The sequence below is a fragment of the Tympanuchus pallidicinctus genome, unplaced genomic scaffold (genome assembly GCF_026119805.1).
Source record: "Tympanuchus pallidicinctus isolate F22 unplaced genomic scaffold, pur_lepc_1.0 scaffold3, whole genome shotgun sequence".
In the NCBI taxonomy this organism is placed as follows: Eukaryota; Metazoa; Chordata; class Aves; order Galliformes; family Phasianidae; genus Tympanuchus; species Tympanuchus pallidicinctus.
Genome location: NW_026294747.1, coordinates 24,927,149 through 24,945,201, shown reverse-complemented (window position 1 = coordinate 24,945,201; position 18,053 = coordinate 24,927,149). Strand labels below are relative to the sequence as shown.

The following is an 18,053-nucleotide window of genomic DNA, read 5'->3' as shown; positions in this document are numbered from 1 at the left end:
AAAGGGTGATCCTGGACTCTGGTGAGCAGAAGCTGCAGGAAGGAGGAGTAGCTGCATTGGGCAGTGGAGGGCATGTGTCTGGAGGAGGGGAGATTCTCACTGGGAAAGGTTCAGGATGCCTGTGGAGGGTCAGGTAGGCAGGATACTTAAAGGATCAAGCTCATAAAACTGAAAGGTTTATGCTTTCGCCACCCTCTTAAGAAAGAGAAATATCTGATGCTATAGCTGTACTTCATTGGATTTTTGTATAGGAGGACAAAATCTTTGCTGCCTGAAAATGGTCTCTTGTTTCCAGTGTTCTTTATTAACTAGATCAGCTTCAGAAGCACAGCAACTCCTGCTGCATTCACTGCACATGCATCTTGCCTTTTGGCACTCAGCATGTTGCACAGGTACCCACCTTGCCTTTTTTCTTCTTCTATATAAACAGAAACAAAATAAGAATGAAGTGTTTAAAAAGAATTATGGATTCTACCAGATCACATTGTTAAATAGCAGTGTTTCATTTTTTTTCTTTCACTTTCCCACGTTTCTTTTTCCCATTCCTGTAGTCATATATTTTTCTTCAATTTTATACATTCATACAGATTTCAAATCTCAAAAAAAAAAAAAAAAAATTGGAAGGGGGAGAGAAAGGAAGGGGGAATGCAGCCATGAAGAAACAGTATGTTAAAATTGCAGAAGCAATATCAAATTGCAATCCACCTAATCTGGGGCTTTGTCTGCTTGAATAAAATCTGTTATCCCTAACTACTTTTATTTTCCCCAACTAATCACTGCAGTGTAGATTGGACTTCTGTGCCCACATATCCATGCTTTTTGATGTGGCAATTAAATTCCATCAGATCTGGGCAGAAATTTTGGTATCACGATAACAAATGGAAGGGGAAGGATTCTGAAGGTTTGGTGGAACTCAGTTCTGTGCAAGAGCATTCTGTTTTTTTAAAGACTGAGTGTATTCTATGTTCCAATTTATTCCCACACAGATGTGTAAAACCCCAGGCTAAAGAGTTAGTTTGTCATGGATGCTAATTTGAGTCACAATAATATTAGAATCCTTTTTCAGAAAGTTCATAGTTCAAAATAAGGCACTTTTTTTCTTAATTAGATGAGCTGCCAGGCTCTCGAACAAAAAACACTCCGAAGGATGGAGCTAGACTCCACCAGAGCATGAATACTCTCAACTGATGGAGGCAAAGGCAATGCTTGGCATGGGGCTTCTTTATGCGAAGAACAAGTTTCAAACCTGACAAAAGATTCTGGTCTCTCCAAATCAGAAAGTAGCATATATAAATTCAAGTGTTAATAGGAATATCTTGATGAGAAAATGTGGGAATCTGTTGAAGGAGCTGTTGTGTGGCTGCAAATGGTTTCCTGCTATGGGTTTCCCTAAATGTGACACTCCTCCCCTCTGTTCCGACACAAAAGAGGACAGTATGGTACTCACTGATGGGCGATCTGCCTCAATCATGTTTTCAACCTCCCTAGAAGAAAGCAGAAAGTAAATAAATCAGGAAGGAGTCTGCTTCCAACACTGTTTATTTCTATATGTGGTTAGTAAGCAGGTGGTGGTGTGGGCTGGCTTCCAGGCATTACAGCTCAGACTCTGGATGTAGTTTTTCTGAGTTTGAGCTGAGCATCCCGAGTATTGCTTCCAAGAAAACTGCTGCTGGTTTTCTTCTTCTTATACACTTGGCATCACTAAATCTTGACGGGGGAGCAAAAAAGAAGTTTTTTGGCCTTAGCAAAGAGGTACTAGCTGCAGTTTGAGCTTTGGGAAGCTGCTTAAAGAGCAGGACGGGAAAGAAATAATGCCTATTTCTGGATTTTGTTCATGACCAAAATTAGGTCTGTCTCAGTGGTCTATCTGGCAAAAAACTTCCATATGGGATGTAGCAGTGACATATAGCATTAAATAACAAACTTGTTGGTTTTCATTATAAAAACAGCAGAAATTGTGTTCACAAAGGATATCCTGCCAGTAGTCTCCGGTGTCTCCAATGGAAATTCAAAACAGGTTTTTGTTAAACTACAAGATAATATTGGGGATATGAGTTTGCATCTTGGAGTTCATAACAGGATTAAGAAAAATTAAGAGTAGAGCATTGCAAGCAGGGAACACAGCTATAACAGAGTAGGGAGCTCAATTCCCCCTTTAGAGCCAGATGAAATATCTGTAACTTACTCTGAAAGACTTCTTTTCTCTGAGAAAACCCTCAGGATGAATTCTCCCTCCTGGTGGGGTTCGTATGTGGATGGGATGATAACGTACTCGCTGGGAGGCAGCCGGAAGCGCTCAGAGATTTCTCGCATGTTTATATAGGTCTTACTTCTAGCTTTGGAAGCATTGTAGAGGAAAAAATCCTTTTGCAAGTGGTGCTTAGTACCGTGCATCTGCAGAACAATGGAGTCAATTGATCTTCAAAGAAGTCTTACCTGTTCCCCAGGTGGCTTGTCATGCAGTGGGACAGAAAACACAAATGAAGCAGTGGCAGCTTAGCAAGCAGGGATTTGATGGGGGCTGCTAGCTTGTTACCAGTTACGGAGTCTGTCATCTTTATAAGCTGCTGCTAGCTGGGTTTAGTTGACTTCTGAGAGCTGCCCAACATCCCACATGGAGACTGCTGGCTGGCTGTTCTGCTGCATCCATGATTTTATCTGTATTGTTGGATGCTAATGGCATGTAACCAAAGTTCAGTTACTTTCTTTGAAGGTGGCATGCCAAGGAATGGTATATGCAGGCTCCTATGTACTGCATGGTAAAGTGAAGGTGTTTTCAGAGGTAACTTACCTGGAGAAATATGAATTCTGTATCTACCAAAGAGACACTGCATTCATTTAAATATGAAAAATAAGTCAGTGACTGTGGGCTAAGAACAAGTGCTTGCGGTTGCTTTCTACAGAAATAACTGTCTGTAAAACACAACAATCCAGATGGTCATCTTTGTATTCTCCAGTGAGTGCTTTTATGTGAACTCACTTTCAAAGTTGTGGTACCAGTGATTCTGGTATTGTCAGGCTCAGAAATATTCAGTCTGTGCACTTCTAATATATTTTCTTCAATGGCTGAAAATAGCATTTGTTAACAAACAAACAAAGAAGTCTGATGCTGTAGAGCAAACTCTAGGACTGCACGATATAAATTGCTGGCATTTTTTGCAGGAGGAAACAGAAGTGCTTTAGGGGTCTTCTTTGTGGGGTGTGGTGTCTTAAGTGCTACTTCTTCCTCTAGTCCAGGTTCACTATGGGATAGTGAAAGCAGTGGCCAGCTCACATATAGAACAGAAAAGGACTGAATGCAGGTAAAAACAGTACAAGTAAGAAAGAATTTAAAATGACTCAGAAAATGTTATTAAACACTCAAAGCATAATGGTTAGCAGTTTCACTTCTGTAACATCCCTGAAAACAAACTCGAGTGGACAGTTTCCCACTGACTTACAGACAGGAGCAACAGTGACACTAGCTGTGAGCATACACCAAGTTGTCAGTCTGTCCCCATTCAGCTCATACCTCTTTGGGTACCTTAGGGAGTAAATAACAAAGAGAAAAAACAGAAGTTCTAGGTGAGTCTACTTGCTTATAAATCTAACAGAAGGGATTTTTGGTGTTGCAGCTAGTCATTAAATTACCTCAACTGATAAAAGTTTTCTAAGAAAACTCCCCCTTCCTTTCCAGATTTCTTGTGACCCACACAAGATTCATTGAGATTTGAACCAAATATTTTTGTGCAAAGGACTGAGTCAATTGACTTCTACCTGAGGTCACTAGAAGGACAGACGTTGATCACTACTTTTTGTCTCAGCTGTTTCCCTTTTACGTGGTTCTGCCAATTAGATGTTTAGTTTCAGCATGGATTAAGGCAGTGTGGAGACTGAAGTAGATATGGGGAAAAATATGCTAAAATCTGACACAGAATCACCACAAAAACCTATTAAGTGCATTACTTAGAGGTATAAACTCTGAGGTTAGTATGGGCTAAATGATACTAAAGCTTTGATATTTTTTTTTCCTCTCTTCCACATTTCCTTACAAAGGAGAAACTGCAATTATGTAGTCAGGATGAACAGTTCAATGACTCCCTTGGTAAACATGTACTGTAAAAGCTGGGAACCTGGCACTAAGAACTAGGTCTAGAACTGGTACCTCATAGATGGCAAAGCCAATGGTGTAGAGGTTGGCTCCCAGCTTGCGTTCTTTCCTCCTGTTTTTCTGCATCAGCGCTACCAGGAAGCTGCAGATAACCTCTTCATCTTCAGGATCATCATCTTCCTCTAGGAGCTTCAAGCGATACTGGGGATTGGTCCAAAATGTATCTGTGAAATGTCACCCAAAGCAAACATACAAATCTTCAGTTTTCTAACAATACTTTTGACCAAAGAGAACTTTTGCTATTCCCTGTCTGTAGTTCCTGAGGGAAAGGATAAAACTGGGCTTTTATTTTTATACATACAATGTGTATATTTTAATGTGTTTGGGGGGGGGGTTATATAGTTCTAACAACTGTGCAGCAAAGGATTTAAAGTGCAGAACTAGCATTGATTAAACTTTCAGGGAACCTAAACGTGGCAGAACTTATCAGAGAATTTCCAAAGTTAAATCTAACTGATAGAGTGAAATTGATCTCTCTTACCTGCAATGCAAAGTATTCGAACAAGAATTTATCTTTGCCAGGTTTGCCTTTTCGGCTTATGAAGCACTGTCACAAACATAGTGACAGGAGATAGCTGGATAGAAAATCATGTGACTCATCATGAAAGCTTTCCTGTGGCTGAGCATTGATCAGCCTGTAGTGTGACTTAGCTTAGCCCCCGTTAGAGAGGTGGCAGCTCTTAAGATTCATTGGTCACCTGGATAATTGCGGCACCCTCCAGCTGAGCAGCCTCTCACCCAGCGTCCTTCGTTGACTGACACAGTCCAGGTCTGAAGCTTATCAGCTTCCAAAGTATCAGGTGTGAGGTTACAGATCTCAAGTTTTGTGAAATGCCTCATGAAATCTTCAAATGATATCCTGGAAGAATTGAAGGGAAGCTGAATTTGCGTGGTATGTAGTTGTCTAAAAGATATACTGTTACTAAAGTAATTGTATTGAAGAGTGACCCATATTACTGCTTCTACTAGTATAAGTTTGCAGTGGAAGCTCCAATTTCCTAATGTGTTTGGCCTATTGGTCGATTAACACAGGTCCAGCTCCAAACTAGGGAACAGTGGAGTGAGGGGACAGATCATAGGAAAGGGGATGGAGAGCTTGTGAAGTATGGGATGATTAGATGGGCTGTGGGACTCAATATACCCTGGTGGGAGAGTGAAGGGATTGTATAGCAAGGTTTGTTGGGGAAGGAATTAATGCCAGTTTTAGCATGTTTAAGTCATGCAGCGTGACCCATAGTTGCATATCTCCTATAGAAGCACTATTTTTTTGACAGATAATTCACCAGAATTCCCCATCTTCCACAATCTTGTGTTGCAGGCGAATTTTCTCTTCTTCTTTAATGAAGTTCCACTCTTCTGATCTGCAAAAGTGTAAACAAACTACATTATGTTTTGCAATACCCAATTTTTATTTGTATTCCTGTTCTTTACTGTAAGCCTCATAGTGAGAAAAGTGAAGCACTGTCATTCTGCACTCACAAAATATGTTCCCTTGTCATTTCCACAACTATTTGTTCTCAATGTTTCCATCTCCATACATTCAAATGGAGAAGCAACTGCCCTGCTTCACTCTTCCTTCCCTTCAGACTTCCTATTAGAAACTCTCAGAAATAAAAAAATGAATGTGTTTATTTTGTTTAGCTTAAAGACAGAAATGCTTGCAAAGTTATTGATGGAGTACCTAGTGAACTATCTCTTAGCAAAACCTGATAACTCATTGTTAAATGCAAGGCTGCAAAAGGAAATAAAGCTGCAATTTATATTTTTTCCAAATCAAATGAAGCTCCTAGACACTTTGTACTCACTTATCGCTCCAAGGTCCATTCCACTCCACCTGTCCCCATGGGTTTCTCAGCCTTATCAGACGTATCTTTTCCCCTTTAAATGTTGTCTAATTGAAAGAGAAGGCAAGGAGAATCAGCTGAATTATTTTGTAAGAAATAGGCTTAGAAAGGAAGCCTATTCTGTCAGTCACATCACTGATACCATCTCCCCAAGTGACAGTGCTCTCCAGGGCCATCACTCAGCTTGACGTGCCCTGAATGAGCGTGGGAAGGCTGTAAGACTAAGAAGCGGCCAGCTGTGGCCACCTTTGCCCATATAGATCATGGAGGAACATCCATTCACATAGAAAGACAAAGCTGAGACTGATTGGTTTCTCTATGAAGCTGTACTTTATTTGAAAACAAAATTTCTTTCCTTTATTTCATAATTTGTATCTTTCCCTCCTCTTTTGTCCCGCTGTATACAGCTCTGCTGCCATGCATCATGCTGAGCCAGTCTAGACTAAAAGACCCCACAGCAGTAGGCAAAAGACTTTGCTTACCTCTTCCACAGCTGTGACTGAATATGCGTGACCTTTGACCAGCCCACAAGACATCCGAGTTTCATACTGCATTGGCATTATAGTCTGTTAGACACAGGATAAAAATACAGAAAAGGCACGTGAAGGTCAACCAGCAGCTCTGAGGCAGAAGGGAGGATGACACTGTTTGGGAGACCTTTTTTTTTTTTTTTTTAAATCTTGTTTTCATTTTCTATCAAGAAGACCCAACTTAGTATCCAGAGAATATCACTGATTTGGAAGGAGCGAAGAATTAATTAAAGGAGCAAAATATTAATAATATTCATTGTGAAGGACATTTTGTGATATACTCTTTCCCTTTCTGTAGTTCGCTGCTGTTTGCATTCAGAACATGCTAGTGTATAGCAAGCTTAACCAAAACAATTAATTTTTCCATGAATAGAGCTTTCAGCCATTTCTAGGATAGTATACTATTGTGTGGCTCAGTAAGATTTTGTGGATAAAATTGGAAACACAAGAGCAGCTCAACATCTATTAGAACACTTTCTTTATGCTCTGCTGCAATCTCCTTGTGACCCAATTTCATATGCTGTTCCTACTAACATTATTATTAAAATGTATTTCCTGTAGATATGAAGACTTTATTTCATAATCCCTGAGATGATAATGTTTTTCACCTGACACACAGGAAATACATTGCTTTCTCCAGCAGGTACAATATGCTTGCTATCCTGATAATCAGCTGCTACTATGCTCTTCTATTTATCTGGAAGTTGAAAAACTGAGAGTAAGAAGTCAGGTTTATACAGCCTGCTATGCTTGTAGGGAAAATCTTGGAGAATGGTGGGAAAGGAGGACTATGCAAAATGGAGGTGGATCATGTGTGAAACTTCTTCCCTTGTTATGTTTGTCACTGAGAAAAGACTGCAGGGCTCTGTTGGTAACTCTTCCATCTGTTTTTGATAAATCTGAGGACGTGAGAAAGTCAGTGCTGGAAATGGAGAATTAATAAGGTCACACAGCTACATTCTCAGCTTGCACAGGGAGGAATCTCATCCAAGTATTTCCTGGCTGTCACAATTATTTTCCATGATTTCCCTTCTGCTCTTGTTTCTTTTATCTTATTCCAGTTTCCATATTTTTTTCTGCCTATTGCCTCATATCTATTTTCTTTTTTTTTCTTATTCTCTCCTCACATTAGCATTATTATTTAGCAGAACTTCTTTCTCTCTTTTCTACTTAAGAGTATTATCATATGCTGCGAGTGCCCTGGCCTGCTTCTCTGGAGTGCTTCTGTGGCCTGCACTGTGGTCTGCTTCTTTCCATTGAGAGTCACAAATTTTTCTGGTGATGGCTCGGAAGTGTAACAACCAGCAGTAAAAAAAGCAGCAACTATAGAAAGAGTTCTGTAATGTTCTATTAGTTATTCATCTGTAATGTCTGCAAATGAGGGAAGTTCCCCCTGAAAACACGGGTGATTTGGAAAGTCATGCTTGCAAAAGGCAGCCATATTGGGCTTTCCCAAAGAATTACACCATGTCAGTCATTCAGGAAGACTAAATAGGGATGTCTGAAGAGGAAAAATTGACTGCTTCTCCTGCAGGAGAGAGTTTGCACAATGAAATGTTTTAGGTGCTATAGTATGTTTTTTCAGTGGTGGGTTGGCATTTTATTTTGTTTTTTTCTCCTCTATAAAGAGAGAGAATTAGTTTCTTCCACTGAAACACAGGTCCCTAAAAAGTAAGGTATGACAACTGCCTTACCAGTAAGAAAAGGACAGCAATGTGTCCATATACAGATTTGGAAGATTTAAGTTTGGAAGTTTTATGGCTTTTTGTGTGTTTCAAAGAACTGAAGTCCTTTAATGTGAACATCAAATAGCATTCAGAAGAACAGATCTTTAGTGTTGGGATAATTAAGTGAAGAAAAAGAAGAATTTAAAAACATAGGTGATGTGTTCTGGCTGTAAATAAAAGTGCTGTGAAATTGCTTCTGTTGATGTACAAACCCAGGCTGGCCTTTCATCTGTCCCCTGGTGGTCCACAGTGGAGTGAGTCATCTGTGCATTTTCCAGATTCTTCACCATTCGAGCAATCATTTCTCTAATGTCACTTCGAGGAGCTGCTCCATAGGAAAAGCCTAGGTTATCCTGGTAGAGAATGGAAGAAAAATTGAAATAGGAGATGGAGAGAGAAAAGAAACTATACAAAAAAAGATATATGGTGAAAAATGGCCTAGATAACTTCTTTACTTCCTCAGTACTTGCTAGATTGTCCACAGTTATCTATGGTGATTAATATGACCAGTTGTTTTTGTGCCTTTACTGCAACTTCACAACTATTGAAACTAGTGTTTTCTTACTGTCACTTTTAAATTATCCACAGTAAATTAAGATAATCTAAGGATATGCTGGGAATCAAATGGGTTTATTTCCTGGATATTTGCATACTGTTAGCATCTTCACCACAGAGGATTTGTATCTTAACAGAATTGTTGCACCTCACCGAGAGAAGGGTGCTGGTTTTACTGATCCAGATCCCTTCCTTTCTTTCTCCTGCCTCCCTATTCTGCTTCTGTCCATCTCCCTTTTGGTGCTTGCTGTTCTCTAATAGAAAGTGTCTAGAGGAGAGTACCCTACCATCTGCAAATGAACGTTTGTTTATGTGGACTCAACTAAGTTATTGCAAAAGTTGATACGTGATTATAGGTGGAGATTTCTGCCGTTTCTTATGACTCATCTACAAAGTTCATATAGACTCACATCAATGGAGCTGGCCATGAGGGATCCTCTGGCAATGGCATGTTTCATGATTTTATAGATATCTTTAGGAGCATCCTTTATCTCATAGAACTCTGTCACCCCTCCAGTGAAATCCTCCATCGCCTCCGTGGTGTTGCCTCCTTTCAAAGCTTCATAGGATCCATGGAGTCTTAGAAAGAGGAAAAAAAAAAAAAACTTCTGAATGAGTAACAAAAAAAAAAAAAAAAAAAAACACCATCAAAACAAAAAAAAGCAAGTGAAAATATGCTTTACATCATACTCAATTAGAATCTGTGGAAAAAGGTACTGAGATGTGCAGAGCTAATGTATACATATGGCAAGTTCAGTACAATGCATGAACCCTGCAGCCCAAGAGAGTGTGGCACAATGCAGCAGGCTGTGACTTACTTTGCATAGGCCTTTTCCAGGAGAGCACTCCAGAACTCATTGCGCTGGGAGGATTTGGTGAAGACCAGCTGGTTGTTGTATGTGGGTAGGCAGTCATCAATGATGACATCCACCCAGTCTCCATAGCGCCAAAACTGAATGAAGGCAAACAGAAAAACATCTGCGTGATGTTGCGTGCAGGGAAGGGGAGGTCTGGCTGGAGAGCTGAGCTGAGGAAGGAGAAACACTTAACTGTTCTACAACTATTAAAACTTAACCCTTTTCTGTTTTGTGACTTCAGAGCTGACCCATGGCAACCAGACTTTGCTGGCAGAAACTGCAGGTCCTGGTTTGGTATGGTTAGATGGTTTTGAGGTCTAACACTCCCAGGAGTCATTCCTGGGAGATTTTGAACAAGTTGACTCTTTGCATATGACTGTTCCACCAGTTCTATTCCTTCCTCTCTTTTCTTAATTTCAGGCATTTCCAGCAAATCCTTCAGAGCTAGATTACAGTTGAAGTTGTAAATAACAATTCCTGCACAAAGTGTGAGATTGGTGGGATGGGATGGACACACAAATGCAGCTGTGCAAGAAGCCATGCTCTGGCTTAAATTGTGATCAGAAGCAGAGAATCTGTATTCCTTCAAATTTACCTGGTGTTCCTCCAGCCACCTGAATTTTGGACACCTACTGGTAGTGGGCTGTGTCCTGCTTTATAACGTGCCAAAAAGCGATGTCGTGGGAAGGGAGGCAGCCATGCTGAATTTACCTTGGCAATTGATCCATCTTAAAAGAGGCGTTTTTAGAGAACCATGGGGAAGATGGACAGCAATCAATCTCTTCTGAAAAATCAGTTCTTCACTGACTTATTTTTGACAGAGGCCAGCTGCTTGCAGCCCTAAAAATAGATGCTCTTACCACTAGTATCTCTGTGCTAGCTGTAATACTGCAGCTGAGCAGGAAGGCAAGACCAAGCACCTGTTGCTATCTGTCACACATAGGCCATGCATCTGCAAATGCTTCATGAGTGGATTAATGTTCCCTAATTACCTTCCATGACTGCCTTGCTGGAAGAGTTTGGGGTGAAGGAATTCAATCCTTCTTCCTTTCCTGCTGTTGCTCATGCTTTCACAGGGTGGAGGAAGGAAAGGGAGCAATGTGCCAAGTGGTGAGCTTGCTGTTGGGTGAATATAATTACATCTCCTTAATGCTAAATGAGGGGACTCACCTGGAAGTGAAAGATGCCAGCATAGTTGTGTATGAAGGACTGGTCATGAGGTATGACTCTGCAGAGCAGTTTTTTATTCAGTGTCAGGCAAGCAATGGCAGCCAGGAACCAGCAATCGCCTGTAAGCAAGCAGAAGCAGCAGGCAAAATGAGGGGAGAGAGCAGCTAGAATCAAAGGGGAAAGTTAAGGTACTGGCAGGTACACTGATTTTCAATAGAGTGTGCCACGACCTTTCAGTAAAGAGCTCTTCTCACTGTGTTCTGCGGCGCTTCAGCACTTCTTACTTATTGATGCTGTGGAAATGCTCACTGGCACCACTGTCTAGGCACACACCTGTCACAGGAGAAGCAGTAAAACTGTGGAAGGCATGGAAAAGCTGAGTGGGAAATGTCTTCACAAAGCAGTGCAGGTGAGTGCCATGTGGCTGACAGCCGCCGAGTTGTCACTTACACCTACGTAGCAGCTTTATATATCAAAGCAGTTTGAGCATCTGAGCTTAAGTTCTTCAATGTAGAGGTTATCCTTCAGTACAAGGCACACTTGGCTCCAGAAGTTTTAAAATAACAAGAGTAAATATCTGAAAAAATACAACAGTATTTGGAGAAGGACCAGGTCTTGCCAAATGGTGCTTTGCAACACTCGTGACATTAGTTCATGAAAAGCAAAGTGTTGTTTGCTCAAAGCTTCTCCCTAGATTGGTAGCAGGCAGATGTCATCCATTTGCTATAGGGAAGGAATCAGTAGATGTGTAGTGGTATTCTGAGAGAATCCCTGCTAGGCAGGGGGGTTGGAACTACATGATCCTTGAGGTCCCTTCCAACCCGGGTGATTCTGTGATTCTGTGATTCTGTAATTAAAACATCTCCTTGGAAGCAAATGAAAATTGAGATTGAACTATGATGAGTTAAAAAAAAGTTCAAAATGTGTAGGGTGAATGTGACAATTTCATACCTAATTCTCCTTGGCAGATATCTGTTCTGTTGGCTCCACCAATAATAAATCGTGGATTCTCACAAATTTCCTGGAAATGAAAACAGATAGATGAGCATGAGAACATACACTGGGATGCCTGACTTTCACAGAAATTAAAGCTGTTTAAAGACAATGTAGTTTTGGTTGTTGTTGTTGTTTTTAAGTTTTTTTAGTTTTAATTTAACGTGAGACAGTTTGTGGATATCAAAACCTGTTGCTTAGTTTTTAGCTGCAAATCTCTGCTGACAACGTTAGTGGATATCGCACGCTTTGGGCAGTTGCAGGAGTAGCAGGAGGGAAACTATTCCTGTACTGACTGGCAGATGTTAAAATGAGGAAAATAGGGGAAAATATTTTTCCATACAATGAAAAAATTTTATTGGAGGAGAGCAAACAGATGGAAAGAGTGTTTGAGAACTAGATTCAATTTTTTAATACTGACTTCAGGTTACAGGAATCCAACTTGCAAAAACTAGAATGCTGATGTATATATAAATAGAGCTGAAGACTGCATTTAAGCAGGAATGATCTCCAGTAATACTCTCTGAAACCTGTCCAGAGTCGGATATTTGATTCTCAGGAATAATCAAATATTGAGTGATTTTATTCTTCATGTTGCAGTATTTAACTGCCAATGCTGAACTGAGGAACGTAATATAGATATCATCTGTTTCTGAGGACAGGAATCTCTTTTGTCCTGCACTTGGGACAATATATTAGGTTTATCAGTAAGGACAGAATGGACATGAGATGCTGTATGGGCATAAATTAAGGTATTGCTGTAGGGAGTGAAAGACTATGTAGGAAGTACTGGTAAAAGGAGACAGGACTATTACAATGTTTGCCTTTTTCACTTTCATTACATCTTTGTTTCCCAAATGGGACAAAGGGTATATATATTTCCTATACTAGAGGGTATAGGAAAGCCAAAGGAAAAATTAGGCATAACCTCTCATACAGGGAAAAGATTAAAACAGAAGGTGTCTGCTTTATCCTATCCTATTCTATCCCTCACACTCAAATACTTGTGTTGGGAAGAAAAGATGTGATTTTTTTGACCATCTCTTGTGAGGGTAAGAAAAGAAAGATACTGCAAACTGAGGACAAATTTCCTGAGCAGTTGCTAATGGGGAAAAAGATACAGTCCAAGAACCCAGATGGCAGGAATATCATGGGGCTGGAGAGGGAAGAAGAGAGAACACCTGAAAATTCCTTGTGTGAGTGGAACAATTGGCAGTACAGACAGCTGATGCTAATGCTAACTCTGCAGTCTGAAGATTTTCCAATGTAATCAGGGTAGCCCTGGATTTTCCCAGACTCAGGTTTCAGGTCTAATAGCGTCGCTTGGCTTGAACTCACTTATTGCTCCATTGCAGTAATCATCAGGGTTGCTTTGATATAACTGTTTGGATTAGTCATAGAGCTAAAAAGAGACCTGCTTCTGGCTTCCCAGAGCAATTGCCATATTATCCCTGAGGAAGAGAATGGAGGGATTGTCCCATTATTTCAGGCCTTAGTCAGCTGTCCTAGGGTTCAGTTCTGTCAAGATAGCTGTTTGAGATACCTTCATGCTTTTCTCCGCCACCAGCTTTTGTGAAAACATCCTTCTTCACTTTGCCTTGGTGATCTCTAGAAAACTAGGTGTGAGAAATTTGAGATTTTGTTTCTTCCTTTGCCATTACTGGGTTTTTAGCCTGACTCTGCTCTCATTGCAGTAACCAGACCTGGAGTCCAGCATGCTGTCTTTTGGGTTACATTATGCTTAAGTGTTCACAAATGTTAAATGTGCATTGATGATTAATTGTTATTCAGTATGATTTATTGAATCTTATGTTTGTCTGCTTTGGAGGATGATCTGTATACAGAGGAATACGGAAGAGGGTTTCAATGTGTTCTGAGGCTAATGAGAAACACACTGTCACCAGGTGTTTGAGATGCAGGTGACACAGCTGATCTTCCAGTGCTGCTGGCTGAGCAAGAGGTTGCTCTTCATCTCTGAGGTCATTACCATACAGAATGCTGGCAGGCTGCACTTCGTTGATGCAGTGAGTCACTCAGTCACCCTTAGACTGCCTTAGTACTATTCACCAGACCTTTCCTGTCCTTGGAGTTGATTCAGTTTCGGCCACAGATTCATTACAAAGAAGCAGAGTGACTGTTACAGCAGCAGAGACAGAATCCAAGGAGAAACCATCCATAGTGTATATGCTGCTTCCTGGACAGATAGTACTTGCACATCAGTTGGAAAATACCAAGGCAGCATATGACTAAAAATGGCATTCGACCTTTGCTGCATTTTCATGAGCTTTTTTTCTCTGTCAGGAAAAGTTCTGCAGTCAGCTTATACTGTTGCAGCAAAATACATTTATTCCTTTAAGAACATTCTAAGTAAATTCCCTAAACCAGTCCTGTCAAGCAAAGGAAGTATCATTTTGGCCTAAGAAGGTTTGTAGGCTCCTGCTTCCCCCCTGAGCCCCTGTGGTCCAGACTTTGTCTGTTACTGCATGGTGCAGGGTGTTTAGCCAGTAGCTATTAGAGATCTCATCTTACAACAGGGAATCTATGCTTCCCTGTGACCTAATTAATGTAGCATTAGAAAGACTGTTTCAGAGGTCCTTGCCAGCACACGGGGCTGGTAAGCCCTGCTGTGTACCTCAGCAGCTTGGCCAGGCATGGTGCTGCGGCCTGCTCTGGCCATGCTTGGCTTTAGTCCAAGCTGCATGCCATGAGGGTGCATTCACATCACAGCACAGCTGTCACCATATAGAATTACAGGGCTCCTCACCACTCCACCAGCAGGCTTCACAGATGCCCTGCATGGCAGCCACGCTTTAGATGGCATTCCTTGTGTTCTCGCTGCCACCAGGACCAGATGCAGCAGAGCAAGGGGTAGCTCCAGGGGTCTCGTCCCTGTTGCATGATCTTGCCCTAATCCCAGAAGCAACAGCAGTGTTGGTATGTCATGCTCAGATATTAGTTCACGTGCTGTTCAACTGAGGATTGTCACTATTACTAGTGCTTGGTCATGGCATTTGGGAATGGCAGACGTGTGCCCTTCAGACTGACTTTGTGATTCCTTGAAAAAGACTTCTGGAAAAACTTGCATTCAACAATTCCATGTTAATTGGTGTCATAGCAAATAATGCTCATTCAGTACCAGTATCACTCTTTTACTCCTATTATATTCTACATCAACCTCTTGGGCTGAGAGGAAAGAGCTTAGGTACAAATGTCTGGCACGGCATGGCTAAGGTGACTCATAAAGCCAAATGTGGTCAGGAACACATGACTTCTTCCCCAGATCTCTGTGTTAAACAAGATCCTATGGCACATGGGCCATTTGTTTATTCACTATTTCTGAGGGTAAGTGACATACACAGTACACTACAGAGAAAGGATCTGGAACAAAAGCAGTATTACGATACTCTCTCAGAACTTCTGACCTTCTGCTATTTTGCTTTCATTCAGAATACATTCGCAAATTTAATTCAATTCGACATGAATTTCAAACCAATTTGAAATTACCACTTTCTAAGACTTTATAGTTTACAAACTAGCCTCTTTATTTGCCAAAAAAAGTCACTGTAATTTAATAAGAACAGAAGTTGTCCATATTGTTGCAGTATTACAAAACGTGGCCCATGCGGTTTATTCTTTATATTTGGTGCTTCACAGGTTGCTTTAACCTCTTATCATTGTGGTCTTTACTACTATATTACTACTTCATGTTCATTTAACTCTATGTTTTTTTTATAATATGGTTGTCATGTCTACTCCCATGTGTAATACTATCAGACAAGTCACGCTATCAGTGATACATATTGTACACTTTCAAAATCCAATGAAGCAAAACCTTAAGCCAATCTGAGATCAGCGTCAACATACATAGGTCTCTTGCATCAGGTCACAAGAGCAATCTCCTTTTGCTGTCATGATGTGGATCCGTTATAAAAGAAGCAAGCACCATGTGCAACTCCCTCCCTCTTTGGGGACCTGCTGGGTACAGCAATGACCTGAATTACGGTGTGGTTTTGAAACAAACCTTTCACAACAGAACGCATGGGTATTTCCACCAGCAAGGCCCGCTGCACCCCAGGCAGGGCAGCCCCTCTGTTTCTTGTCTTGTTCCAGTGCACCAGGACTCAGCAGGCTCAGCCTTGTGCTTTGTAGAGCTCCTGTATCTGTTCTAACCTGTGACTGGCACCACCGACACGCCAGGTGCCTGAATGCTTGTGCTGAAGAACTAAGATAGCTTTAATTTTTGGTATTTAAGTTGTATTTTGAATCTTGTGCAGCCTCATGCATGTTGTAGTTATGTGAATAGTTGACAGCTCCCAAAGTTCATTGGGCAGCCCAACTTTTCCAAAAGGAAGCTGCTAATTTACATGAAGTGATGCTGTACCATCTAATTTTAATGTTCTGATGCCTTTTCAGATGCACAGTTGCAGTTTGTTTGCCCCAGGATGCTGGCAAGTATCCTCTATACCTCTTTACCACTTTCCTCTCTCTAGAAATACAGGAAATCCCCTCCCTTTCAGATGATCGGCTTGTTTCCACATTTAGCTCATTCACACACATTTCCAAGAGCTGATGCAGCTGTGATGATGACGATGAAGGAGTGGGCTGCTCTCTGTCATGTGACAGCACGTGTACACACAACACTACTGACAAAGGGAGTCCTGTTTCTCTCCCATGATGTTGCTTGTTGCTGTTATTTTATAGTTACGCTCTAAAGCACTTGGTCTTCTGCTCTTTACTTATGTTCCTTTAGCTAGTTTTATCTACTGCCATTAACTTTGTTACTGAAGCATGGATTTCTGCACTGAAGATGGTACTCTGAGGGAACCAGAGTAGCTCCCTAGAATCACATCCCTGTTGTAGGGCAGTGGAGAGGAAGCCGCAGAGCTCACTTGCTGGAGGGCAGCAACCGCCCGGCAGGAATGATAGGGAAAAAGGAAAGATTGCTCTGTGGTAGGATGGGGAATTAGTTAGGAACTTACAAATTATTCTTTCTTTCCCACAGGAAAGGTGGTGGCTGGCTGGGGAATGGCCACAAGATACAATAAGGAGAAAGAGGGTTGGAAGTCAGGAGTCTCTCCTCATAGCAATTGCAACACCCCTACTCTTGGTAAGTGGGTAAGGAGCATCATGAGTCAGCTAAACAATGTGAAGAACTAAGAACCAAGTAAAGGCATGTTTCAGAGCATAACCTGTTCTTTTATTTTATGAGAGTACAAAAACAGCAGAATTCTAAATAAAAGCTGTAAGTGAAGTAAGGTTGAAAACCTAGTAACATGTTGCAGAACAAGGGGGAGAAGTTTTCTTGGTTTGTTTCAAGTGAGAAAATTCCTAGCAAATCATGGAAGAATAAAATAAAATTCCATATTTCTGTTTCTACATACTTTCTTCCATCTCTTTCTATTGTTGTCATATTTTACTCATTATATGTACTTTCAGAGCTTCTATTGCTTAGCCAGCTATCTCCCAGGAAAGCTCTAACGAAATACATTGGTAGCTTATTCCTTTCTCTCCTTTTCCTGCCCCTTTTGCAAAAAAAAGCACACATTCACAGAAAGCAGAAGGCACTCAGCAAATGCGTTACTTACACGTGGTCTTTTCCATTCAAACTTGATGGGGACTTTCTGGCTGTAGAAGAGGGAAGTCTCATTAGGTGGGAAATCAGGATCCTCATAGAGAATGTTTTTCTCCAGACACTTCTTGTGAAGCTCTTCATAGGTCTTTTCCTTTACTTTGATAATGGGCTGGTTGCGGCTTATAATGGCAGAATAAATCCCTCCTGTGCCTCCCCCTGTACCTTCAGTTGTAGTGCTGGTAGTGCTAGGAACTGACCCAGCAGCTGCCTGCTGAGCCACCGCTGCATTTATGGCGGACGGCATGAGAAGTGGCCTCACAGCAAGCGTTGAAAGAAAGCAAGATCTTGCACACTGGAAGGAAATTTGAGAAAAGAGGAAGTTGCCGTTGCCCCTTTTTGTTGAAATCTCCTAGTTAAAACTTATAAGCAATACAATCCCATCTGGTTCAGCTCTCCGTGCATCTTCTCAAAGGGTTGTACTTTTGCATAAGAAAGTGGAATTTATTCCTTGATGGAGAACAAGGTTCTCTGTAGGCTAAGTCCTGTGCCTGAGTTGTTCTATCTACAGCATCTGTGTGTGCCGACCCAGTGTGTAGAAGCACTGAGAAGAGACAAGCTTTAACCAGTGAAATCTAAAAATATCTACCAGCAAAGA

The 18,053-nt window shown here is 41.1% G+C and overlaps 1 protein-coding gene across 4 annotated transcripts in view; it reads right to left on the bottom strand.

Moving 5' to 3' along the window:
* CAPN3 (calpain 3) overlaps positions 1 to 18,053 on the bottom strand; it is a 25,653-nt gene extending 7,600 nt beyond the window's left edge. The window contains exons 1-15 of one of the 4 annotated variants that reach the window (XM_052693410.1): positions 17,412 to 18,052; positions 11,785 to 11,854; positions 10,834 to 10,952; positions 9,625 to 9,758; positions 9,217 to 9,385; positions 8,464 to 8,604; positions 6,477 to 6,560; positions 5,956 to 6,041; positions 5,434 to 5,511; positions 4,849 to 5,009; positions 4,145 to 4,314; positions 3,512 to 3,523; positions 2,186 to 2,394; positions 1,448 to 1,484; positions 401 to 418 (exon numbers count right to left, since the gene is read on the bottom strand). In XM_052693410.1, the coding sequence (XP_052549370.1) occupies positions 401 to 418; positions 1,448 to 1,484; positions 2,186 to 2,394; positions 3,512 to 3,523; positions 4,145 to 4,314; positions 4,849 to 5,009; positions 5,434 to 5,511; positions 5,956 to 6,041; positions 6,477 to 6,560; positions 8,464 to 8,604; positions 9,217 to 9,385; positions 9,625 to 9,758; positions 10,834 to 10,952; positions 11,785 to 11,854; positions 17,412 to 17,702 (1,779 nt within the window). In that variant the 5' untranslated portion in view covers positions 17,703 to 18,052. Of the gene's footprint in view, positions 1 to 400; positions 419 to 1,447; positions 1,485 to 2,185; positions 2,395 to 3,511; positions 3,524 to 4,144; positions 4,315 to 4,848; positions 5,010 to 5,433; positions 5,512 to 5,955; positions 6,042 to 6,476; positions 6,561 to 8,463; positions 8,605 to 9,216; positions 9,386 to 9,624; positions 9,759 to 10,833; positions 10,953 to 11,784; positions 11,855 to 17,411 lie in introns of those variants that run through there. The other 3 variants (XM_052693412.1, XM_052693411.1, XM_052693413.1) reach the window with 3 other exon arrangements.